This window comes from Charadrius vociferus, unplaced genomic scaffold (assembly GCF_000708025.1).
Source record: "Charadrius vociferus isolate BGI_N301 unplaced genomic scaffold, ASM70802v2 scaffold406, whole genome shotgun sequence".
NCBI lineage: Eukaryota > Metazoa > Chordata > Aves > Charadriiformes > Charadriidae > Charadrius > Charadrius vociferus.
The window spans coordinates 1,345,879-1,367,188 of record NW_009648948.1 but is presented as its reverse complement, the minus strand read 5'-3'; the positions used below and the strand labels follow the sequence as shown (position 1 = coordinate 1,367,188).

Genomic DNA, 21,310 nt, shown 5'->3' with positions numbered 1-21,310 from the left:
GGGGGCTGACAGCCGCCACTGGTGTGCTGCCCGTGGGGGGAGCTGAGGGTGAGTAGAGCAGCCCGTGGTGGTGGCCCTGTCCTGCTCAGCAGTCCTGTGCTGGGACCAGCCATGCTAAAGGCATAGCGCGGATACTGCTTAAAAGAGCCGAGGTGTTAGGCTTTTTCTTTTTTTTTTTTTTTTTATTTTATTTTTTTCTCGCCCCCCCCCTTAGAATTTCTTACTAGGTAAAAGAACCGCAAAACTGATGATGTTGATAAAGTCTTTATTTTGGGGGACTACCTGAAAAACTTGTTTGCCTGGATATGAATGCCCTTCTGCATATTGCAAACATAGTAGTTGATAGGGTGAAAGCCAGGATATTTTAAAAACAGAAAGCAGTGGGATCTCTGAACTCCAGAAGACTTTTCAGTATAAATACATAGATCAGGTAAATGAAAATCTCCTGCTGTTCTCAAAAACATTGTCTTTCGTTACATGATGGAAGTTTATCTGTAGAATTTATTTGGCATAATTTAATAGTATTTCTGGAGACAAAGGAGTCTTGCTGCCTCTAGATGATTCTTCTCTCTGAGTTATGGGAGACCACAGGCAAGAAGCTGCTGGTGCTTCTGACATCTGGGTGGGGAAGCAGGAGCAGATTCAGCTCAAGAGTAGATACTTGCAAAAGCAAGGAAGAGTTTGCAAGTAATGCCCTTATAGCTTCTTTCAAGGAAAACTCATAAGGAAAAAATAGGAAAAGCCTAATAAAAAGTTGGTCTGGCAAAAAAAAAAAAAAAGCGAGATAATGGAAACGCACCCTGGCACATGTTCGTGAGAACCTGGAGGGAAAATTCCCTTCCCCTTTCCCACCCTTGTTTTTTGGAATGCTTGCCATCTCCAATTTTGGATCTTCTCAAAGGGAATAACAGATCGTTGGTGCTTAAATGTTTAGGTTACAAGCATGGTCCTGTTGCTGAGAAGAGAGTTCGCTTTGTCTTATAAAGTAGCTATGGGAGTGTTATGGAGAATATTGTGCTGCTGTCCCTGTTGAAGTTGTGCAGGACAGTATATAGAAGGGCAGTCTCTGAAATGTGTAGATATGTTATGATAAAGTAAGTTACAGAAAAATGTCTTGATATGAGCTTCCTTATTTTTGAGAGCTTGTTTGTGGGTATGCTTCTTGAGCAACTTTAACTGCTCTTGGAAACTTTTTCTTTAAGGAATTTGTGTGTTTTTTTCCTATATCGTAATTAAACATCATAAAATTGGAATTTAAGGCAGTGCTGATAACCAAGGTAGACCCCTTTTGTGTGCCCTGTTTACAAGCATATCAGTTGCTGGCAGCACTCCGTTAACTTGCTTTGACTTGTAACACATTGTTATCCACGTGAAGTGCATCATCTTCTTTAAATCATACTTAAACACAGGGTTAATTCTTTGTGTGGATGTTGCCCAGCAGTAACATACTGCATATTTAAATATGATTCTGTGGTTTTACTGCTATTTTGCCTGGTAGGTTTCGTAGACTTGCTGCTGCATTAGCCGTTCCTGTTTATCTGCCATTATATGAATTGATATAAACTATTTTTATTTTTTTTTTTTTTTTTTTCCCCCCGAGGGGGGAACCGGCTAGTCCCCGCCACTATGTTGATAGATTATTTGACCTCGATCCTCAGAAAGTCCTGCAAGGTGTCATGTAAGTTATCTGAAACACACTGGGGCTGTTGGTTGTGCATAGGCTAGGTTTACTTGAATTCCACTAGAGTTGTATGTCAAGGGCAAGAAGCTCTTCCTATTTTTTTTTTTTTTTTGAGAAATCTTGTTGGAAAATTTTAACACATACACGATAGTATTGTTTTAGCGGACTATACTTTTTAGTGCATATGGTTCATAGCGCAGCCTCCCGCTTGCCTGAAATGAGGTTAAACATTCTGTGAGCATTCAGAATATTTTTTGATACGTTTCTTCCTTTCGGCCACCTTTTGCTCCTCTTCCAGGTCTGTTGAGACTCTCTTCTCTTATTCCACTGCCAAGTCAGTGTACCTGTCTCTTACTTTTTCCCCTGCTGCTGTGCCTGAATGTTGGCCCTTTTTTTTTTTTTTTTTTTAATGCGTAGTTTCTATCTCGCTGATGGGAACTGCAAGCTGAAAGAAAACGCTTCCATAGAAATTAATTTGGATGCAAATTATGTTTCAGTACTTCTGTTGCATGCCAGTGATAAGGGGTAATGACTGAAAGAGTGAGTAGAAGAGCTGCCCTGCTGAATAGGTAGTAAAACTGGTGCAAAGATCTGGTTGTTTTCTTGCTGTCCTTGGGCTATAAGCTTTCCATTGTAATCACACAGCAATGTGGCAAACAAGTCCTTGCCCCGGACTGACTTTTTTGGTGGTGAAGCCAGACCTTTTCAGGCTTACCAGTAACTTGCTGGCTCTGGCTACCTAGCAAAACACCAGAAGTCATCGAAGGACCAAGCGAATCAAAAAGCCGAGAATGTTGGTTGTGTTGCTTAGGATAGTCTGAGGTGTTTTCCAGTAGCAGATGAAAAAAATTATTCCAGAAGGTGTCCCAGGGGCAACATGTCGGAATTGGTGTCCCTTTGAAATACATGAAAAATACAACATATAAACTGTCCTGGACGCTTTATTGGTTGAAATACCCCCTTACCTGTATAAAAACTTCTGGTACACCACCATAACTATGTATAGGTTCTTAACTCTTCCATGTAGGAAAGCCTGGTTTTGCTTCCACTCCTTGGCTTTCTTAGTCCACTACTCAAAAAGGCTGGTGTGATGGTCCCAGTGGCAAGGATGTGTCTCATCCTATGTCCAAGTGGATTGATTGAGCCCCTCTTTTCTCCTTGGCAGATGCTCTGAGCCCTGGGTGGCGCTACCTCCCTGCTCTCCTTTCTTTTCAAAGGACTGGAACCTACAACCCTTGGTAATCGCTTCCCTATCTTTTGAGGTGTTATTCATATCTTTTGAAGTATAACTGATTTCCCAGAAACAGAAGTTCCAGGCAATATCTTTGTTTCTGCTAACATCTCAAATTCTTCATCTTGTCCGTGGATATTGGTGGATTCTATGCTGAGATGCTTTTCTTGCATTTAAAGACAAGAAAATACCAGTTTATTTCACATTAGCTTTCAAAGGGGAGGTTTGGATGGTAAACCATATTTGTGATGCTCTGGTTACAATCCTAATTCTGAGAGTATATCTTTCCTGATATTGAGCAAATCAAACTTGTTATTTTTCTGAATATTGGTGAATGGGTGTGAAACAGTTCATTTTAGAAAAGTGTATGTATGAAAATAGAATTTAGAATAGTGTATATATAAAAAATTTCTGTCAGTCCAAGATTCTCTTTGGGTAGAAAAATACTGCTTTGCCCTTCTTCCATTGACTTTAGGGTATCTGAGGAGGTATTGAAGTTGGAATGAACTGATAGGGTGGAGTAGAAGAGGACTGAAGTTCTACCAGAAGTGTCAGTCAGAAGCTTTGCCAGATGTTCTACATACTTTGCTGAAAATCTTTGGTGCCTAAGATGTTCTGTTTTTTTCCTGCATCTTGGCTGAAAATACTGGTGACCTAGATTTTTATTTTGATTGATGGAAGTGTACGAATATCAAGGATCAGAAGATAGGCTGTCTTAATAGGCTTTGTTTCTGCGGATTGTCTTCAGTTACAATAGTCCTGTTCTTCATATGCTATTAAAGATGCTTGAATGAATAACTTGGGCTTGGGGCCTTTTTTAATTGCATCCTTGTAGTTTTAATGAAAACGAACTTCTGAATGAGGTTTGATAAAGGTAAAATATAGCTGAATGCTTCTTGAGCTTGAAAATCATGCCAATCCAGTTGTCGTCTTGTAACTTGAGAAAGCTTTTAATTACATATTCTGGAAGTATTTAAATGATCAAATCTCTTCTTTTCCTTTCTTTCCCATGAATTGTCAGGCAGGTCGTGTTCAGAATCTTCTTTTGTCTGGACAGTAAAGTCTTACCTGGCTAGGTGCTTTTTCCTTTTCCTCCTTATGGGAAAACTGAAAAACTGTTTCCCTTTTGTCCGGTTCTGCTGTATATGGTTCTGTTGATCTTATTTCAAGATGTCAAGCTTCCTGCAGAACTTTTGTTCACATCATTTCTATCATGTTCATCTGGGTGTTAATAGCAGGTAGGAAGGGGAGAATTGTGTGTACCTGCCAGTAAATCATGAATTTCAGTTCAGGATTTGAAATGCTGAGATTCTTACAAGGATGACTACTGCCTTTTACTGTACCTGATAGCAAACTACTTAAAGTGTGCAAGGCCCATGTCTTCATACCCACACTTGTATGGCAGTGTATGTATTTACCTTTCTATTTATTGTCTTCACAAATGAGCAAGCTTAATATAGTAGTTTCCTTCTGTAAACGTAAACTCTTAAGCATAAGCATGGCCGCAATGTAGAGGTCTTACAGGTTTCCTTTGTGTCTACTTTGGCGCTCTTCTAAACCTTTCATCTTTTACACACTGTTCTACAGTTCAGATTTTCTTAAATACACTTTGACTGCCTTCTGCAAGGTCAGCATTAATGTCAGGTATGCAGCTATTGAATACGTTTAGTGTTGACAGTGCATAGACTACCTCAAACAGATACTGTAGGGGATTAAATACTGTGTTCTCTCTGAAGTTCTCTTAAATGTTTTGCCCTTACTGGCAGAGGAGCAGAACATAGATAGCTCTGTAAATTTCTGCATTGTTATAAGAGTTTCATTTGTCCCAAGATGGTGGCTACAACATCACCCTGTGCTTTGCAGTGTGGCAGCATTTATTTATTTTTAAAAACAATTCTGGGTGGTGATCCTTAGACTATAATTTGCTTTTCACCCGCTCTTAAGCTCAGGACCACATTGTTCAGATGCAAGACAGATACCTATTTGTGTCCTCTCATTTATTTGCTGGTCAGGGGCTTTTTTCAGAGACGTTTTGTCATGCTTACGTTTAGCCTGATGTCTTCAAAGAGGCAATCTATCATTTTATGAAGAGCTATGTAATGCCATCTCAAGGGCTGGTTTTGAAAGGAGCATTCTTTCTGACAAATCTGGCTTACTCAAGGTCCCAACTGTTTCTCATCAGGCTGTTCCTCAGCAGTCAGAGGATGTCATCTTTGAAGGCTTGTAAATAATCATCTTTGTGGTGCGCTGAGAATTCCTACACTACTGCTGTTTCTGTCCTTTATGGATGTGTTTATCCAGCCAGCTGGAGTTACTAGACAGGCATTTTCCTAACTTGTGTGAGCATTTTATTTCTCAGGAGAATGAAAGAAGCATCCTATAGATATAGCACTTGGTACTGAAGAACCAGTTTCAAAGTGTATGTCTATAGTTTCTTCCTTTTTCCCAGGGAGCATGTCTAGTGCTGTGGTGGGAATACTGGTACAGATCTATGCAGTGTATTTACTTTGAGTTATATATGCTTTTGACACAGTATGATTTTGAGAATGGATGTTGTTGAGAAGGAAGACATAATAGTTGGCATATGGGTAAGGAGTTGCGGACCGCTTTGAATCTGACAATTATGTTTTTAGGGTCTCTGCAGACTTAGACTGACAATGCTGCAGTGTTTAGTGGTTATGCTCAGTGTTTTGAAGGCCCTGACACTGACTAAAATAGTACAACCAGGATGTAATTGGGCTTATGTTTGCCGTAGGTTCTTGGATGCAAAGTGTGTTAAACACTCCTCTAAGGAAAAGTGGACTTGTACTTGCATTTGACAGAAAATGTTTTATACTGCCTGCTGGTTTCTGCCTTCTTCAAACAGAAGATACCAGAAGGTAGTCACAGACTAGAAACCCCCCCCTGTTATATTTTAGGTAGTAACACTGCTTTTATGGAACTGATCTTGTGTCTCTTTTGTGGTCGGATGCTTTGAAATGAATTGGGAACACCTCAAATAGTGTGTCTTGGTTTTACATCCAACTTTTTTCATTTGTGTATTCTTGGTTTTGAAAAAAATGTTCCAGGCACGTGTTTAGATGACTGTATAATAGTGTATTGTATTTCTCAGCTATGACAATTGGAATGAGAGCATCAGTGCAGTGTTCCACACGTGCCTGCACGGAAAGCTGTGTGAAATATGAGGCAGCTTCATGGAGTGGGAAGAGAAGAAATTCCCATCTCAGTTCTAACGGAGCAACAGGTACCTCCTTCAGGCAGTTATGAAGAGGCTACTTCTGCCTCTTGTTCTTCATGTCCCGTTAAACAAGCCATCTTTAATACTAAATAATGAACAGCACTTGTTTGCACATTGTGCATCCCGAACATATGCGATCACATTTTCAGTCTCTCAACAGGCACTTCCAAACCTAAATTTGCTGCAGGAGCCATGTTTTGTTCTTGTATTCCCTTGTCTCAGTTTTCACCAGAATGGCCCTGAGGAAACAGGGCAGTCCTTAGAGGATTGTTCCTGTTGTACTTTGCCTCTGTACATTTCTGATTGATTCTGTTATCTCCCAGGCAGTACTCTGTACTAAATGTGTGCTCTTTCAGATGCAGTAGGGAACTTTAAGGTCTATTTGGCTAAGAACAAGTGATAAAATTTTTTGGAGCATTGTTTTTGTGCAGTGTCATTCATGTGTTGAGGGAGGATGCTCCTGAGTCTCTTTGGTTGATACTTTGTGAATGGCGGGATAGGCTCTTTCTGACTTGGAAATGGGAAGTTTGCTCTTTAGGTTGCAGAATCTGACAGAAAATTGAGCAGGTTTAGGTGATGCTGAGAGGGTGTTGGGAGTGCTACTCCATTTGTTGATTTCTCCCTTCCAAGAGGTAAGCTGAGGAATGTAATAGCTAGACAAGTTTTCAGAGAGATAAAAGATGAAATTGAAAGGCCTTAGACATCATTTGAGAATTAAGTAGTGCTCTGTGAAGAGTGGTTTTCAATGTAATAGGTTTTGTAGAGCCAGATGGAAGAATAGTGTACATATGGAGGGAAGAGAGGAAGATCCAATAGGAAAAAGGTGTGTTCCTGTCATGGAATAAGATACTCTCTTGCTTTCTTGTGCTTTCTTTATTATGTGGCAAAAGGTACAAATGCATAATACTATTTTTTGCAAGTAAACTGTTATGTATTGTAACTCCCGGTCTAATATTTAGAGGTGGGTTAAACTTCAGGAAATTTGATATACCTGTTACATTTGTCTAGCAGTCTTCACCCTAAGAGGGTTGTTTAATATTTCAAGCCTTGCAGTTGCCGCTCTGTGAGAGAGGATTGATGATTAATGAATCTGTTTCAGTGCTGCCTTTCAGAAGGGCATGGAGGTACTTTTCTCCAAAATCCCCCTCTCGAGGCCAGCCTCAGAATAGTGCTACTATTGCTGTGATGATTTCAGGCTGTAAGTAGGATGAGAGAGCAGAAATAACTTCTATCAGACTAGCTGAACTAGCTGGAGAAAATCAAGTGAGTAATGGTGACAAAAGTCTTGAGGTCTGAGTTAGAAGTGGCAAACTTCAAGCTGAGCACAGTTGAATACTTTGAGGTCATTCAGAGTTTAACTTTATGAATCTGTTAGACAAATGCAGAGGAGAGGTTGGTTGCCTGTAAGGGAGGGCAAAATGAAAATGTAGCAGGCAGTTGGGGGGAGAAATAGTCGTTATGCCCTTTGGGGATGTGTGTGGGGTGTTGTTAAGACTGCACTAGAGGTTGGGCCTCAGGGATGTGTGCCACAAAATCAGCAATGCTACCGAGTTTGTGATTCCTAATAGGTGGAGTTTGATTTTTTTGGTTCTAAGCTGCCAGTTCAAAACGATCAGAATCAGCATTTAAAAAAATGAGTTTACTTACTTTCCAAAACAAGCTCGTTTTCAGTTTGCAGTATGGAACTATGTACTCTTAGGGTAGCTCCCCTTAAACGGTTGGCATTTCTTGTAACATTCAAAGGACAGAACTCTGTTTACCGATTAATTTGTCTACCAGATGATTAAAATGATTTCAGTAGGTATGCTGTATTGCTGGTACTGAACTGATAATTTAAATGTGTTAAGGTTTTTTTAAATTTTTTTATTTTTTATTTGGGAACTGCAAAGTAGCAGGAAGGCTAGCTGGTAAAATTACTTGCTAAAACATACTTTAAACATGTATTGTCTGAAATGTCCAGTAACTCTCCCATATGTAGAATGAGGGAGTTTATTCAGGTAAAGATAAATTATGGAGTTTCTGTCCTAGTGAGCACTTACCAACATCCATTTGAAAAAGGAAATTTAGGCATGACTAAAGCATATGGAGGCCAGTACCTCATCTCAGCTGATAGCTATTTGGAGCTAAAAATCTGAGGCTGTACTTTCATGTCGGAAAGACTTTAGATTCCTATAAACTAATGGGTAGTAGCTATGTCAGATTAACAGGTTTTGGTGAAACTTCAGTGATCGCTGGCAGAAGGTGAAGTGGACAGTGTCATACAATATTACGAGCTCGCATGTGAGAACAGCTAAGTGGGTGCTGGAAGGGCGTTTTAAGGTATTTTCTTGTACTGAATGAAACTTGGGAGTTCCCTATGTGAATGACTTGTGGTGGACAACATTCTTTTGATAGTCAGTGGTGGGCTTAAAATGGTAGAATGGACAAACATAACTTTAAATCAAGAGACAGTGAATGAAAAATAGTGCTAGAAAAAGGCAGTGTTACAAGATGCCTTTTTGCTTAATGAGATTTCACTTAATTTTTGCTTCAACTATGCGATATACTGCTAGATGCTGAAGGCACTACTTCATGCTGGGCTGGGAAATGTCATTGGGGGCAGATAGAGACGCTAAAAAAAAAACCCAAGCGAAAATGTAACACAGTTACTTATATTTGATGGTTTGGGTCATTCATCTGAAGCAACAGTGGTGAAAGCTCTTCTTTTCATGTGGTTTGGCTGTTTTGGGATAGCTGTGAAAAAAGCGTTTGCTGATCCGGTATCGCAAAGCAGGAAATCTCTCAGTTTCCGAGAGTTCTGCTGAACTGCAGCTGTTTTCCCCACACCTGTCTTTGGATAATTCTTTGCTGTTACAACCTATTTTATTTAAATAACAGCGATTGATGCTGAAATTTAAATGTTGGTAATACAGAGCTCTAGCTATGGTTTGTGTGGTTTTGTTTGTTTTTTTTTAGTTTAAAAAGTTTACATAATAAAAGCTAGCTAAACTCTGATCCTCCACTGATGTCAAGCATTTTGGATTGGAGCTATATCATTCTTAAGGTTGAGTAGGCAATTTTTCTGTTGATTAGTGATCTCATGCAACTTGTAGCACAATTTCCAGACTCAGTGCAAAGGATGAGGCAGTAAGACATGCTTGAGAGAGAGCTGGGAAAAGCAGCGTGTCCCGTTTTGTCAGTCAGCCTAGTGATCTGAAAGGAACTGGAGTTGAAACTGCAGCCAAAGACATGGAGATCTTAAATTGTTGAGCTTGATATAGAAGGCTAGCATGGGAAATGACTGATGAAAGCTCTTACATGGAAGTAAAGATTTGATTTGAGAGGTTTCTTCAGCTTGTCACACACAAACAGCAAAATAAGTACTGGAAGCTGGGATAGATTCAGGGTAGGAATAAGGTATAAATATTTCTAACTACAGGTATGGATCATTGAAACACTTTTCTGTTTGGTAGAATTTCCTTGGCAGGAAAACTTATGACAAGGTAAGTTGCCTCTCCGATGAGGATACTTCAGATAGGAGTTCAAGTGGTTTCTGTGGCGTTGTGATATGGAGAAATTGGATTAAGCGATCACTTTTAGCATCATGTATGTTAAATTCTACTGTTCTGCATTGCTGTAATTATAGCCATATGCTGTTTTTCTACAGCACTTTGATTTTATGCAGTGTCTGAGAGTACAGAATTAAGATTGGGAACAACCATGGATTTAGGGTTTCCTTACCTAAATGTTGAGTTTGTTTAGTTTGCACTGTATGGTAATCGTGTAACAGTTTCTAAGTGATAAAACTCAAACAAGTTGAGTAACAGTGTCTCTCTGTGCTACTTTGTTCTTTCCTATAGAATTATCTTTTCCTTTGCATCTACTGCTATTTTTTTTGAATGGGATTAGAAATCTTAACTTTTCTTCCTAACCTGATGATTAACTGTAAAAATAAGATGATTTATGACTTCTGTGGTTTGCTTGAGTTGGCAGGAGTTTTTAACGTTTTATTCACTTGGTTGGACTAGTAATCATGTTAGTACAAATATGCTCCCTGCTAAAGGGGTAGAAAACAACTCGCTTGTTGGGTAATTAACAGCTATTCAAGCCGTAGTAGTGTCCATCTTAGAAATTAATTCTGTCAAAATAATGATGGACATATTTTGACACACAAAATTTGTCATTAATTCCTGTTGTTGATTGTTTTGCATCAGCCCATAAAAATGGGAGGGTGGGAGGAAGGGAGAAGGAAGAGGAGACAAAAGCTGTAGAAAGCATAATTATGAAAACTTTAGCTCCACAGTTAGTTTCTGACTTGAGTCCAGCCATTCCAGGTACCATTAGCTTATAACTGATATGAAACTTCAAGACTCTTCTGCAGTTGGGGCAGACAGTTTCTTATTTGAGCTATGTCCTTGTATCACCTACCAGGACCTCAGCTTTTTTGATATTTGCATTTTGAGTTTCTGAAAACCTTTACAGAATGATGCTTTGTGTCATTCTATTGTTCATAATTTTGATCAGCCTCTGGTAGATAACTCTGCTCTGCCAATGCATTGTTTTGGATGCTTCCTCTGCGTGCGTAATTGTCTTGGAATCTCTTGTAACTGTTTCATGCTAAAAGTGAAAGCATTGGCTTGAAGTGTCTGGGACTACTTTTCCTTCTGTGATTGTTCGTCTCATGTTTGATATCCTCCTCTGTCTAGGAACCTCTTAAATATGGCTACCTACTGTGTTTTCAAAAGACGTAAGATGAGACAATACCATGCAAGCTGTTATTTCCTCCTCTTCCCTGTAGTTCCTGTTGCTGCTTCCTCATCAAGTCAGTCTAGCTTGTTCCAAGATCTTTTGTGTTGCTTTGCTAGAACATGAGGTAGGAAAGCTCCAGGGTTTTCTATCAGAATTTAAAAATTTCTTAGGTTATGCTTGAATTATGTATTTAAAAATGTAGGTAAAACCAAATTCTCACAGAGGAGTCTGTCTATTCTTGTTGCTTTCTCGTGATCTCTTTTTGCAGAAGAGGTGCAGGTACTGGGACTTGCTAGGAATACTTGCGAGGTCTGTTCTTTCTCAGCTGGGAATGTAGCTCACACCAGTTCAGAGACCTGCACGCTAACTACCAGACACTTCTGGTGGTTTTGTGGGAGGAGTCCCAAACATAAAATCAACTTCAAGAAGATATTGAACTTCATTAATTTCTCCTTAGGACAAAGTTCAGCACCTTAAGTTGCTTCTACAATAATAATTTACATTGGCAGACTAGAATGCTAATTTCCTTAGGACTTAAGACATTTCATAATATTATTTTTTGTTGGCTAGGCATCATGAAAACTTAAAGGGCGTATTTTACTTGCAAATTGTTATATTTAATATTGCTTCTTGCTTATCTGAATTGGGCTGTATCTGGTGCCTTTAAACAATTACACATATCAGAATAAAAACGTTAACTTCATAAACTTCATATAACTTCATAACTTCGTATAAACTAATTGGCAGATTAGTTTATCTTTTAACTCTTGCCAAGCTGCATTTGGATGGAAATGAGATATATTTTTTTTAATGAGTTTGATGTACTCCTGAAATATTTTACTTTAAACACTCTTACTGCGCTAATGCACTTACAAAACTAGCATGCATTACATTTTATTTATAGCTAATTAGTTGAACTGATTGCTTCTGGATTGCTGTGTTCCAAAAGATTGTTAGAGCTGATAAACTTCACTTGATAATTTTTTTTCTCCTTTTCTAGGGAAGAAAATAAGTCTTTCTGCTTTTCCCGTCTGTAGTTAGTTTCATAACTTAAAACTGAGTGGTCACAGGATTGAATTGATGAAACCATATTCTTATTTCTTTAAGAAGCAATAGGAGATGGATAAAGCTGGTTTAGCACTTCAGGAAGCAATATTTCTAAGCGCTTAGCTAGGATCTCTTTGCCTGTTGGCAGCCTATATTTTCCTGCTTGACAGTTTTTTCACATAGATTACTTTATTGCATTTTAGTAAATGTAGGCATAAATGTCAGCTATAGGGTCTTAAAATTACTGCAATTCAGGTTATTTTGTTATATGACTTTTATAGTTTAGATTCAAACTAAATTCAGATTTAATGCGCAGGAATTAAAAAAACAAACAAACAAAACAAACCCCAAACCCAACCAACCTCAAATGCATCTTAAGAACTCTGTCAGATGAAAGGTTCATGGTTTGTCTTGTGGCTCTGTAGAAAGCTTCCTTTCTGAGGCTGAGAAACTAAGTAGTGCTGGAATGTACTAGGTACACATCTGAGATCTGCGTTTTTCTTCTGAAGCTGCTCACGCTGTGCTGTCGCCTGGCAGTAGGGTTGATAACCTACCTGAGAGCTTGGAGCGCATTATTGGAAAGTTTGTATATCTTTCTCTTCTGGTCATGGTCTTCTCACAGGTTAGGCCTAGAATCACCATAGACATGTTGTTCTTTGAAGTTCTCATCTCTTTGTGATTGTGTTTTTGCTGCTGTTTCCTTCTTCCTCTTTTCACGGGCTCCTTTTCACAGTAGGAAGCTGAAGCAGCGTGCATGACTTTAGGAAATAAGGTGAATGTCCAGTTTTGGACTACAAATTTCTAAGTTTTCCATGTTACCTCTTGTAGAAGATAGCAATCTTTACTTCTTTTTCCCCTTGGATGAATCTCATATCCTCTTGGATCCGAAATCGGTCAAGCTCAAACTTGTTGGAGACGATGTTTTCAAATAAGGGAGTTGCCCTCAGTTTTTCCAAGGTTCATGATTCACCAAGGACCTGGTAGGCTAGAACAGCACGTGGTACTTCTTTACTCCTTAAGGAGATCAGCTTCCTGATCAGGAAAATGTCCATAAAATGTAATATGGAATTGCAGAATTATTTTTGTAGTAAATGAAACAAAAAGTCTACTATTATTCAGCATCGGATTATGGCATTTTAAGGCTATTCTTGGTTTCCATATCCACGTGCTTCTTGTGTATCGAATAGGCTCATGTCTCTAAGTGGCAAATTTGAAGAGATAAGGGATGGCCCAGAACTGGGGAGTGCCAAGGCATAATGCAGACAGACATGGTGATCTTTGCTGAGTCCTGTCTCTGACAGTTATTGGTCACCCTATCAACTTGAAGGTATTTTACTTGCTTGCAAGTTGAAGTGGTCGAATGTTTGCCCGAACTCTCAAGCTTGTGATATTTCTTGTCTTTCTGCCATCACCTTTCTGGGGAACATTACAAACCAGGATGGAGAAACTCATCTAAATCATTTACAGACCAGGACTGTGACCTCGCTAAACCTCTAATTTGAGTGTTATGGAACTTGGCCATGTTCTTGACACTTCTGAAAGGGTCTCTAAATCAAATTCGAATAAGCAGTACTTATTACATATGAAATAGTTATAAGGTTAGCAAGCCATTCGATTGTGGAGTTGGTGCAGGAGTCACAAAAGTTTGTTGTTGGTGTGATATTCTTTTTGTTTTGCTTTGTTTTTAAAGACAAAATAATGTGTAAAATCACCTGAGCAGAGCATTAAAACGTCACCAGAATCTGTTTATTAATTCTTCAGAGTGCTTGGCAGGTACCTTCTCTTTAGCTTCTCAAGATGCCTTCGTAGATATGTGATACAATGGAGCCTTTCTGGTGACTTTGAGAGCTGGTGCCTAAGGACGACAGGGAGAGGTAGCCTTTTTAGAAGTCCTAGAGTGGCCTGAGCAGTTTAGTACCTGAGCCTGGCGCATCTGTTGGTACAGTTTCCTTTGAGACCCCTGATCATTGCTTCTGCCACTGTTTTGGACTGACTCTTGTATTTTCAAAAACTTTAGAAATTGCTGGGATACTTTGATATCGAGCATTCAGCATAGAAACCACTGAAGGACTGTTTCTGAGTTTAGTGAAATCTTCAAGTCCTTTCCTTAAGTTTTCTTGGGCTTCCAGCTTAGCCTGTCTTCTGATCTTGTTCTTTCTCCTCTACCTCCTGTCTTGTGGTGTAAAGTTACCAAACTTACGGGAGATACAACGGAAAGCTCCAACATTTTCTGCTGATACTCAACAGTGTAAAACTGTGTGCTGGGTAGGCAGATTCCTGCTAAGTAATGGCTCACTTGACGAGTGAAGTGGTTTCCCGACTCCAGTTCTGTGTATCTCAACACAGGCGCAGTTCAGCTGCTTTTAATGCTGCTCCCTTGTTAGAGCTCCAAGATCACTAGCCAAACTGTAGAAGTTAGCCTCCATTTGCTTAAAATTCCCAGAGCACTCTTCTGTGGCTGGATAACTATGCAATGGGAGAGTGAATCACATGGAAGAACACTTCACGAAGAAGGTGCAATTACCTTTTACTAACTGAAGTTTATAAAGGTTCTGTTTATGCCAGTCCAGATATTGCCTGCCTCGGCTAAGAAGTTTTTTATACCTCTAAGTGAATTTAACACTTGGGGCAACTGCTTGTTGCAGTGGAGTTTGCATGTTCAGTGGGTACGTAAGGACTGTTCATGAAGGTGAGGGGGGATCATAAAGAACAGGGCTACTCTAAATCTCTTAAAATTTGCAGATAGCAGGTGAAAGAGTGATGTAGTAGCAAGAAAATATGCAACCACTAAAATTCCCGAATTATTTGAATTAATTATGGGCATAGTTAGCCGGTGATTAATTTATCAGATTTGCAACTATTAACATTATAACCAATCTAGTTTTGTTTTTTTCTGATAAAGAATTATCTGAATTTGGACTGGTTTTGTTCTCTGCTCTTATGAAGATCCCTACAACTAGGAAGTTTCCTAGAAATGTGTCATCTTGATTTTCTGAAACTGGTCACAAGTTGCTAGCTTTCCTTCAGATTCTCTGGATGTTCATATAGGTTCAATATGTTCATATGAAGAAGAAAAAAAACTTTAAAAGGTGGTGATGGTTTTTAGGATTTAGTCGCAATCTTCTGAACAAGAAGGTTGCAAACCACACATTTGCAAAGGACTTCTTAGTGTGTGCAACCAGTGTCCTCTTTCCAAAATGCTTCCCTTGTTCCTTTACCATAGTATGAATGCCTTTAATGTATTTAATCTTGCAGTAACTTTCAGACAGGAAAATGCTTTTGTTTCCACATTATTCCTGGGATTTTGATGTACAGCTGTTTAGGCCTGCTGAAATTCACAAAAGGAAGCATGTGGTGGAGAGGAGAGTGAAAGTCTGGTCTCTGGAGACTGGTGATAGTTCCTGGTTCCTTTTTTCTTTCCCTTTTTTTTTTTTCCCCCTTTTTTCCCTCCTAGCTTGTGTTTTCCCGCACCCAGTAGAATATTCAGTTAATACTTTAAATTACCAATGTTTGATTTCCCAACAAATAGTGTGTTTTTTTTTTTTTTTTTATTTTAGAAATCTAGTGAATATATGGGCACAAAGAATCAGTATGTCTAGTTTCCCTCAATAATGAGACTTCTTCATGTCTGGTGTGCATGTGAGAGAGTTTGAGTTTTTGCTTACTTGCATAAGCTGGGACGTAATGGAATCCCAGAGCTCTGGGCAATTATCTGTGGGCTGTGGAAACTGCCCTGGAGTGCTACTCAGTCCTGTAGGTGCAGCATGGACATGTGGAAGACTACTTGATAAGCCTACATGGAAATAGTAAATTCTATAGATAAAGCCCTCAGTACCTCAGCATAATTTACCAGGGTTTGTTTTTCTTTCTGGATTTACAGAGATATGAAAAATGCTGTAATTGGAAACAACAAACAAAAAGCCAACTTGATTGTTTTGGGAGCAGTTCCAAGGTATGTCCTTTGCTACTCTCCTTTTCACTGATTCACAACAGGTCTGGAATAATGATCCTTAGATCACAGGCACTTTTTTGTTTTAACTGTGATTGTAGTTGACTGCATACTTTCTTTAATGTAACTGAGAGAGACTTGAAATATCTGTTAAACTCATGTATTACAGAACAGGCTGTTGAGTAATGCTTTTAATTTAGAATTTCATTGAATTCTCTAAAGTAGTCTTGGTGATTTTTATTAAACTTTATCAGCTCAGGAATGAAATTAATTTCTGACATTGATGATATTAATGACAGATGAAAGTGGTTGTATCTTAATACTGTTCTTCATCCAATTGTCTGGTGAGTTCACAAGTGAAAATGTGTAAATTTATGTTAAAAATATAATTTTAAAATATTAAAGAATTCTCACGTAATTTGCTTGCCTTCTCCACCTGCTTCAGATAATTAAAAAACATTGATCATACCTTATTGCTGAATTACTGCTTCAGCTGATGTTAACATTTTCTGGATCATGATTCCACTAGTACAAATTTAACAGGTAACTTTAGTTGCTGGATTGCTCACGACAGCTTTCATTTCACCCCTCTTCTCCAGCTTTCTTTCAGCCACGATTTGCAGCAATGGAGAAGGAGAACATTGAGCACTGCATTACCTGTGCTAGCAGCATGTTACCAAACTATGATCCTTTTGCTTAAAGAGCAATTAGGTCCCAAATCGTCCTGCTTGAGAAAGTCTCTTCTGGCTTGTCAAAAAATGTGTTTTATTTGCAGGGTATATCTTCTCATTTATAGATTGAGTTTGTGTCAAGGCTAGCCCTTTAATCTCTCTAGCTGTTGAGAAGCCCCCTCTACAAAACCTGCTGAATTAGCTTCCATTTTGGCCAAATATAAACAGGTGAAGAGAAGATTTCACACGAGACGAAAAGATCGAAGTGGACATTTGTTGAAGATTATGCAAAGTTTAAGGATTATTTTTTTCCAGCAAGAGGCCCTAAGGGATTCTTGCAGCTGCCGTTGATTCTTGTGGTTCCCATTTTTAAAGCGCCAGAAGATCTCCAACTTCCACATCTAGAATCTGCCTGTTCTTAAATTTTGTAGGACTTCATGTTCCTTTAGTTATCCCCCTTTCTGTTGTTACTTGTTCTGTGCCCAGCAATGAAAATCCAAAAGGTTTTTTTTTCTGTTGTTAATGCCTTCTGGCTGTCCAAGTAAATTATGTGGTTAACCTATAACTGCAAATAAATGACTGGATGCCTTAAAAGGTAAACTGTCACGCTTGTCCTCCCTTCAGTACAAGTTATCCTCAAATCACAGAAAATCTAATGTCAAGGTTTTTCAGACTGGAGGTATATATGAAGGTAAATTGGCTGGATTGTTGTGAGAAGAGAGGATTCTCACTAGCGAAAACTTAAGTGGCATCATCTACCCCCAAGTGCCTTTCTGAGGGCTTTAGAATTTCCTCAAGGTGTTGCAGACAGACTTAAATAGATTATAGATCATTTGGATTGGAGAAGTCCTTCTATTGTTCTCTCTAACAAGGTGGTGGGGATTCATTGGCTCTTTTGACATGCCTTCTAATTCATGAAATAGCCACTGAAGCCATTAGAGTATGGACACCTTTGGAATTCCAATCTGCAAAGTCAAACATTTCTCTCAGTAAGAATAGGAGTAAGCAAATTAGCATTCTTTGTTTTGAGTCTCCTCTGCAAAGTCAAGGAGGAGAACGATTTTCTTTTCAGAGTTAGATTGCAGTGTCCCAAGGGAAGTTGATTCTTTTCTATAATGGCGTGGGGATTGTTGGAATTCTGCTGCTGCTTTGTCCTGTGGTTCAGCTTCTTCTTTACTCATTTCTTGCTTCTCTATTCTTCCCCAAGTATTCCTCCAGCAATCTGGCAGAAGAGACCCTTTAGACCCAAAGAACCCCTTCAGATTTCTGTCACTTAGTGGAAAAGAAAACAGTACGTTCAAATATTAGAACAGACTCATAGGAGGTTTGGAAACAAGTCTAGGAGGTATCTTTTGTTAGAAATTGGGCCAAATACTACCAGTAGGTATGAAGTAACTATTATTTTAAAATATTAGACTGCTGCTTGGTTGGAAGGAAATGCAAAGTCCTTTGAAGATCTCCATACAGGAAGAAAATGTTGGGGAAGAACGTCTGATTCACTGTCACTTCTACTCCAGTGGCCTCCTGAGTCCATGGGCTGACTGCTTAGCGGTATCATCTTTAGAAAGGGAGATATCTATACCTTAAATAATTTATTTTTTTTTTTGTACCTTTGAAGTTCAGTCTGACCTGTGGTCACTTCTTGACCGTTTGTTCTGAAGAGGGTGTTAAAAAACTCCAAAGTTGATTGAAGAAAGCTTGTAGAGTTGCCGCGTCTGGACTTAAGAACTAAGAAGTGTTAAGAAGTGTACAAATGTGTACACAAACATGGTCCTAGATGTTAAGAGTATACATGTAGCCAGTCTGTATGGGGATTTTGTGTCTTAGAAAAGATTTTCTGTGTCTTTTCCTCTCTACAGAATCAGAGTTACTCCTTTACATTCTCATGAGATGATGGCCTCAGACAGCTCTGTCAGGACTGCAGAAATTTTACTTTTTGAAACTGTTACTTTTTATTAGCAGTCCCATAAAATAAGATGTCTAAAGTTTGCGGGGAGGGGAAAGGGTATTTTAATGCTATAAAACCAAGTTCTTTCAGTGACAGGCCAACTTAAACCAAAAAGTCAGTCTTGCCTAAAAATGGTTTACTACTTGTACTGTCTTTCCATTTTCTAGGTTTTTTTCCTTCTACCCCACGTCAGCGCTAGCAGAAAAATGAGGAGGTCCATACTAATTATTGGTGTGCCCTGTCACTTGACAATTTTATAAGAACAAATACCACAGCTCTTGTGCCTATCAAGGTGTCAAACACCTCTTCAGCGTCCATGCTTTTTGGCAGTTGCTCTTACCTCCTAAATCTTAGGAAAATTATTGAGTCCTCCATTCAAATGTAAGTTGTTCTTTTCTAAGTCATCTTGATAGGACTTCCGACTTAACGCAACATTGTTCGTGTAGTAGCAGTTAGTCTGCAGTGCTGCTGGCTCCCAATCCTCTGAGTTGTAATCGAAGCCCCTTTCTGGTGGAGTTTGTAAGACAGCCTAGAAAAATGCTTGTTTATTGTGGAGTCTGGGTTGACAATCATATTGTCATCATATTCATTGCCACTTAATAACACCTGAGGCATAGGGGAACTTAAGACTCTCACTTAAATGGTTGCCAGGACCACCCAGGTATCTTGCCATTCTTTCACATAACTTCAGAAGCTAAATAGTCTTTCCCTCCCTGCTCTGTGGTACCTCAAGGCCTCCTTTATACACCGTCCCACAAACCGCACATCAGCTACGTTTTAAGGCCACTGAATTAGTGAGTAGGTTAGGTTCTCTTGTAGGCAAAAGTTACTGCTCTCAATCTCTTTCTGAATTCTGCAGTAAACAGTCTAAAGCCTCTGGCTTACTGAGATGGAATTGGAAAAGGAAAACATTCAATGAAATGAACACATGAGTAAGTTTTTGATAACTCTGTTTTGCAGAGTGGTCTGTGGACCACTTTCTGGTACCCTGAAAGATATGGCATTGAGTGGTTTGTAATCCAGTCAACGATGGGGCCTTTCAAGCCTGTGACTCATTTCCTCTCTTCCTCTTCCATCGTCGGGTAGATGGCAGAGTGTAGAGAAGGCAGTGGTAAATTCCAGTCAGCAGAGCATAGCTTTGTCTTCTTGTATGTTGTGGTTACCCGTTAAAGCTCTGACCTGTGCTATTTTGTCAAAATTGTTAGCTGAATCAAGTTATTACTTGTCTAATCATTACTGAGAGTTTAATATTTAAAGTCTAATCCACTTAAGAGCTAGTTTCTCATTGAGAGCTTCAGTTATTGCTTTGCTGCGAAATGAATAAAGAGTTTTTAAAATCTTAAACCTAACCATCCAAGACCTTTAACAAAACCACTAAATCCTTCTTGCCACTTACCAAAACTGATTTTCTAACTTCTAGCTGAGTGTTCTCCAGAGTCTTAAGGTGTAAAGTCAGTTGTTTGGAGCTGTAGCGTGGTACTGTACTTCTTCCCAAAGCTAAAGGTCTATCTCTAACTAGGTGCACCACAAAGAACCTTATATAGTTAATTTTCACCTTTCCTGAAGTCATTTATTAGGGGTTCTGTCTAACTGTCGGGGGTTTTTTTATTTTTTAATTTCTTCAGAGCACATTTTAAATGACGTGTAGAACAGCTGATGAACTCTTATCCGCTCCATTATTTGAAATCTGAATTCTGCGAAACATACTGTGAGGTTGTTTGTGGAAGTGAAAACTAATAAGAATCTGCTGGGGTTTTAACTTGTTTCTAGGGCTGTGAGCATACCAACATGGACACCCATGATATTTTATGTTCCAGTTTATTGTTAAACAGAATCAAATTCCTGCGGGCCGTGTTCTTTTAGAGGTTGCCAAACAGTAAGACTGCTGCTTCGATAACTCTGTAACCTACTAATAAGATGAGAAGATATCTCTGTTAACTAGAAGGTTCTGTTACATCCCAAAGTCTGTGAGCTAAGGAAAAGGATTTTATGTAGGCTAGTGTCTACATTGAACACAAGAAAAGTATCTGTAAAGAAGATTTTGCATGCAGTATTGGCTGGCAAATACTGGAAAATTAAAACTGATTTACTGATAAGTAAGTAGAGGAATTCACATTTCTTTGATAGTATTTGAAACGTTTGTGTGTGTGTTCCTTTTGTTTCAAGATTTAAAAAGAAAACTTAAACAGGATGGTTTTGCATAGCTCACAAGTATCCTGATCAATTCTCTGTTTAAATGCATGGTATTACAAATTTGTAAATGACCCATGGTGTTGATACTTGATCCTGCGTGGAGCTTAGCAGGAGAGCACCTTTACATACTAAATACTTTCATACTGGGATGCTGACTTGTGAGAAGAGCCGCAGGGCTGTGGGGTGAAAAACCACCTTGTTGCTTTCAGCTTTCCTTGGAGTTACTCAGATAAATGTCCCATAATGTTCGTAGTTAAACAACTCATTTACGGTAGAAGATAAGCAACAAACTCCCTGTGTTTGGGTATTTAGGAATAAAGAGGCTTGTGCACGTAGCAAGTACGACTTTAGTTTAACACCAAGAAAGTATGTATTTTAGTTTGTGTCCTGGAAAGCTTGGCCTCATGGCTGCAATATTGAGCAACCTGCTCTAGCTGATCCTTCTTTGAGCAGTGAGTTGGACTACATGACGTCCAGAGGTCCCTTCCAACATCATCTATTCTGTGATTCTGTAATCTGATTTAATGAAGAACTGCCTTTGTATGTCTAGTTTTTCCTTGGGGTTATCCTTGAATTCGGGCACTCGCTCTAGAAGTTCTTTTAATTAGTGTCTTTTATAATGCT

The 21,310-nt window shown here is 39.0% G+C and overlaps 1 protein-coding gene across 1 annotated transcript in view; it reads left to right on the top strand.

The window, feature by feature from the left end:
• Window positions 1–1,606: 1,606 nt before the first annotated feature.
• The window catches only part of ARMC8 (armadillo repeat containing 8), a 75,258-nt gene continuing 55,554 nt past the window's right edge, over window positions 1,607–21,310 (top strand). The window contains exons 1-2 of the mRNA XM_009887363.1: window positions 1,607–1,678; window positions 15,806–15,877. Of these exons, the coding sequence (XP_009885665.1) occupies window positions 15,810–15,877 (68 nt within the window). The 5' untranslated portion in view covers window positions 1,607–1,678; window positions 15,806–15,809. The remainder of the gene's footprint in view (window positions 1,679–15,805; window positions 15,878–21,310) is intronic.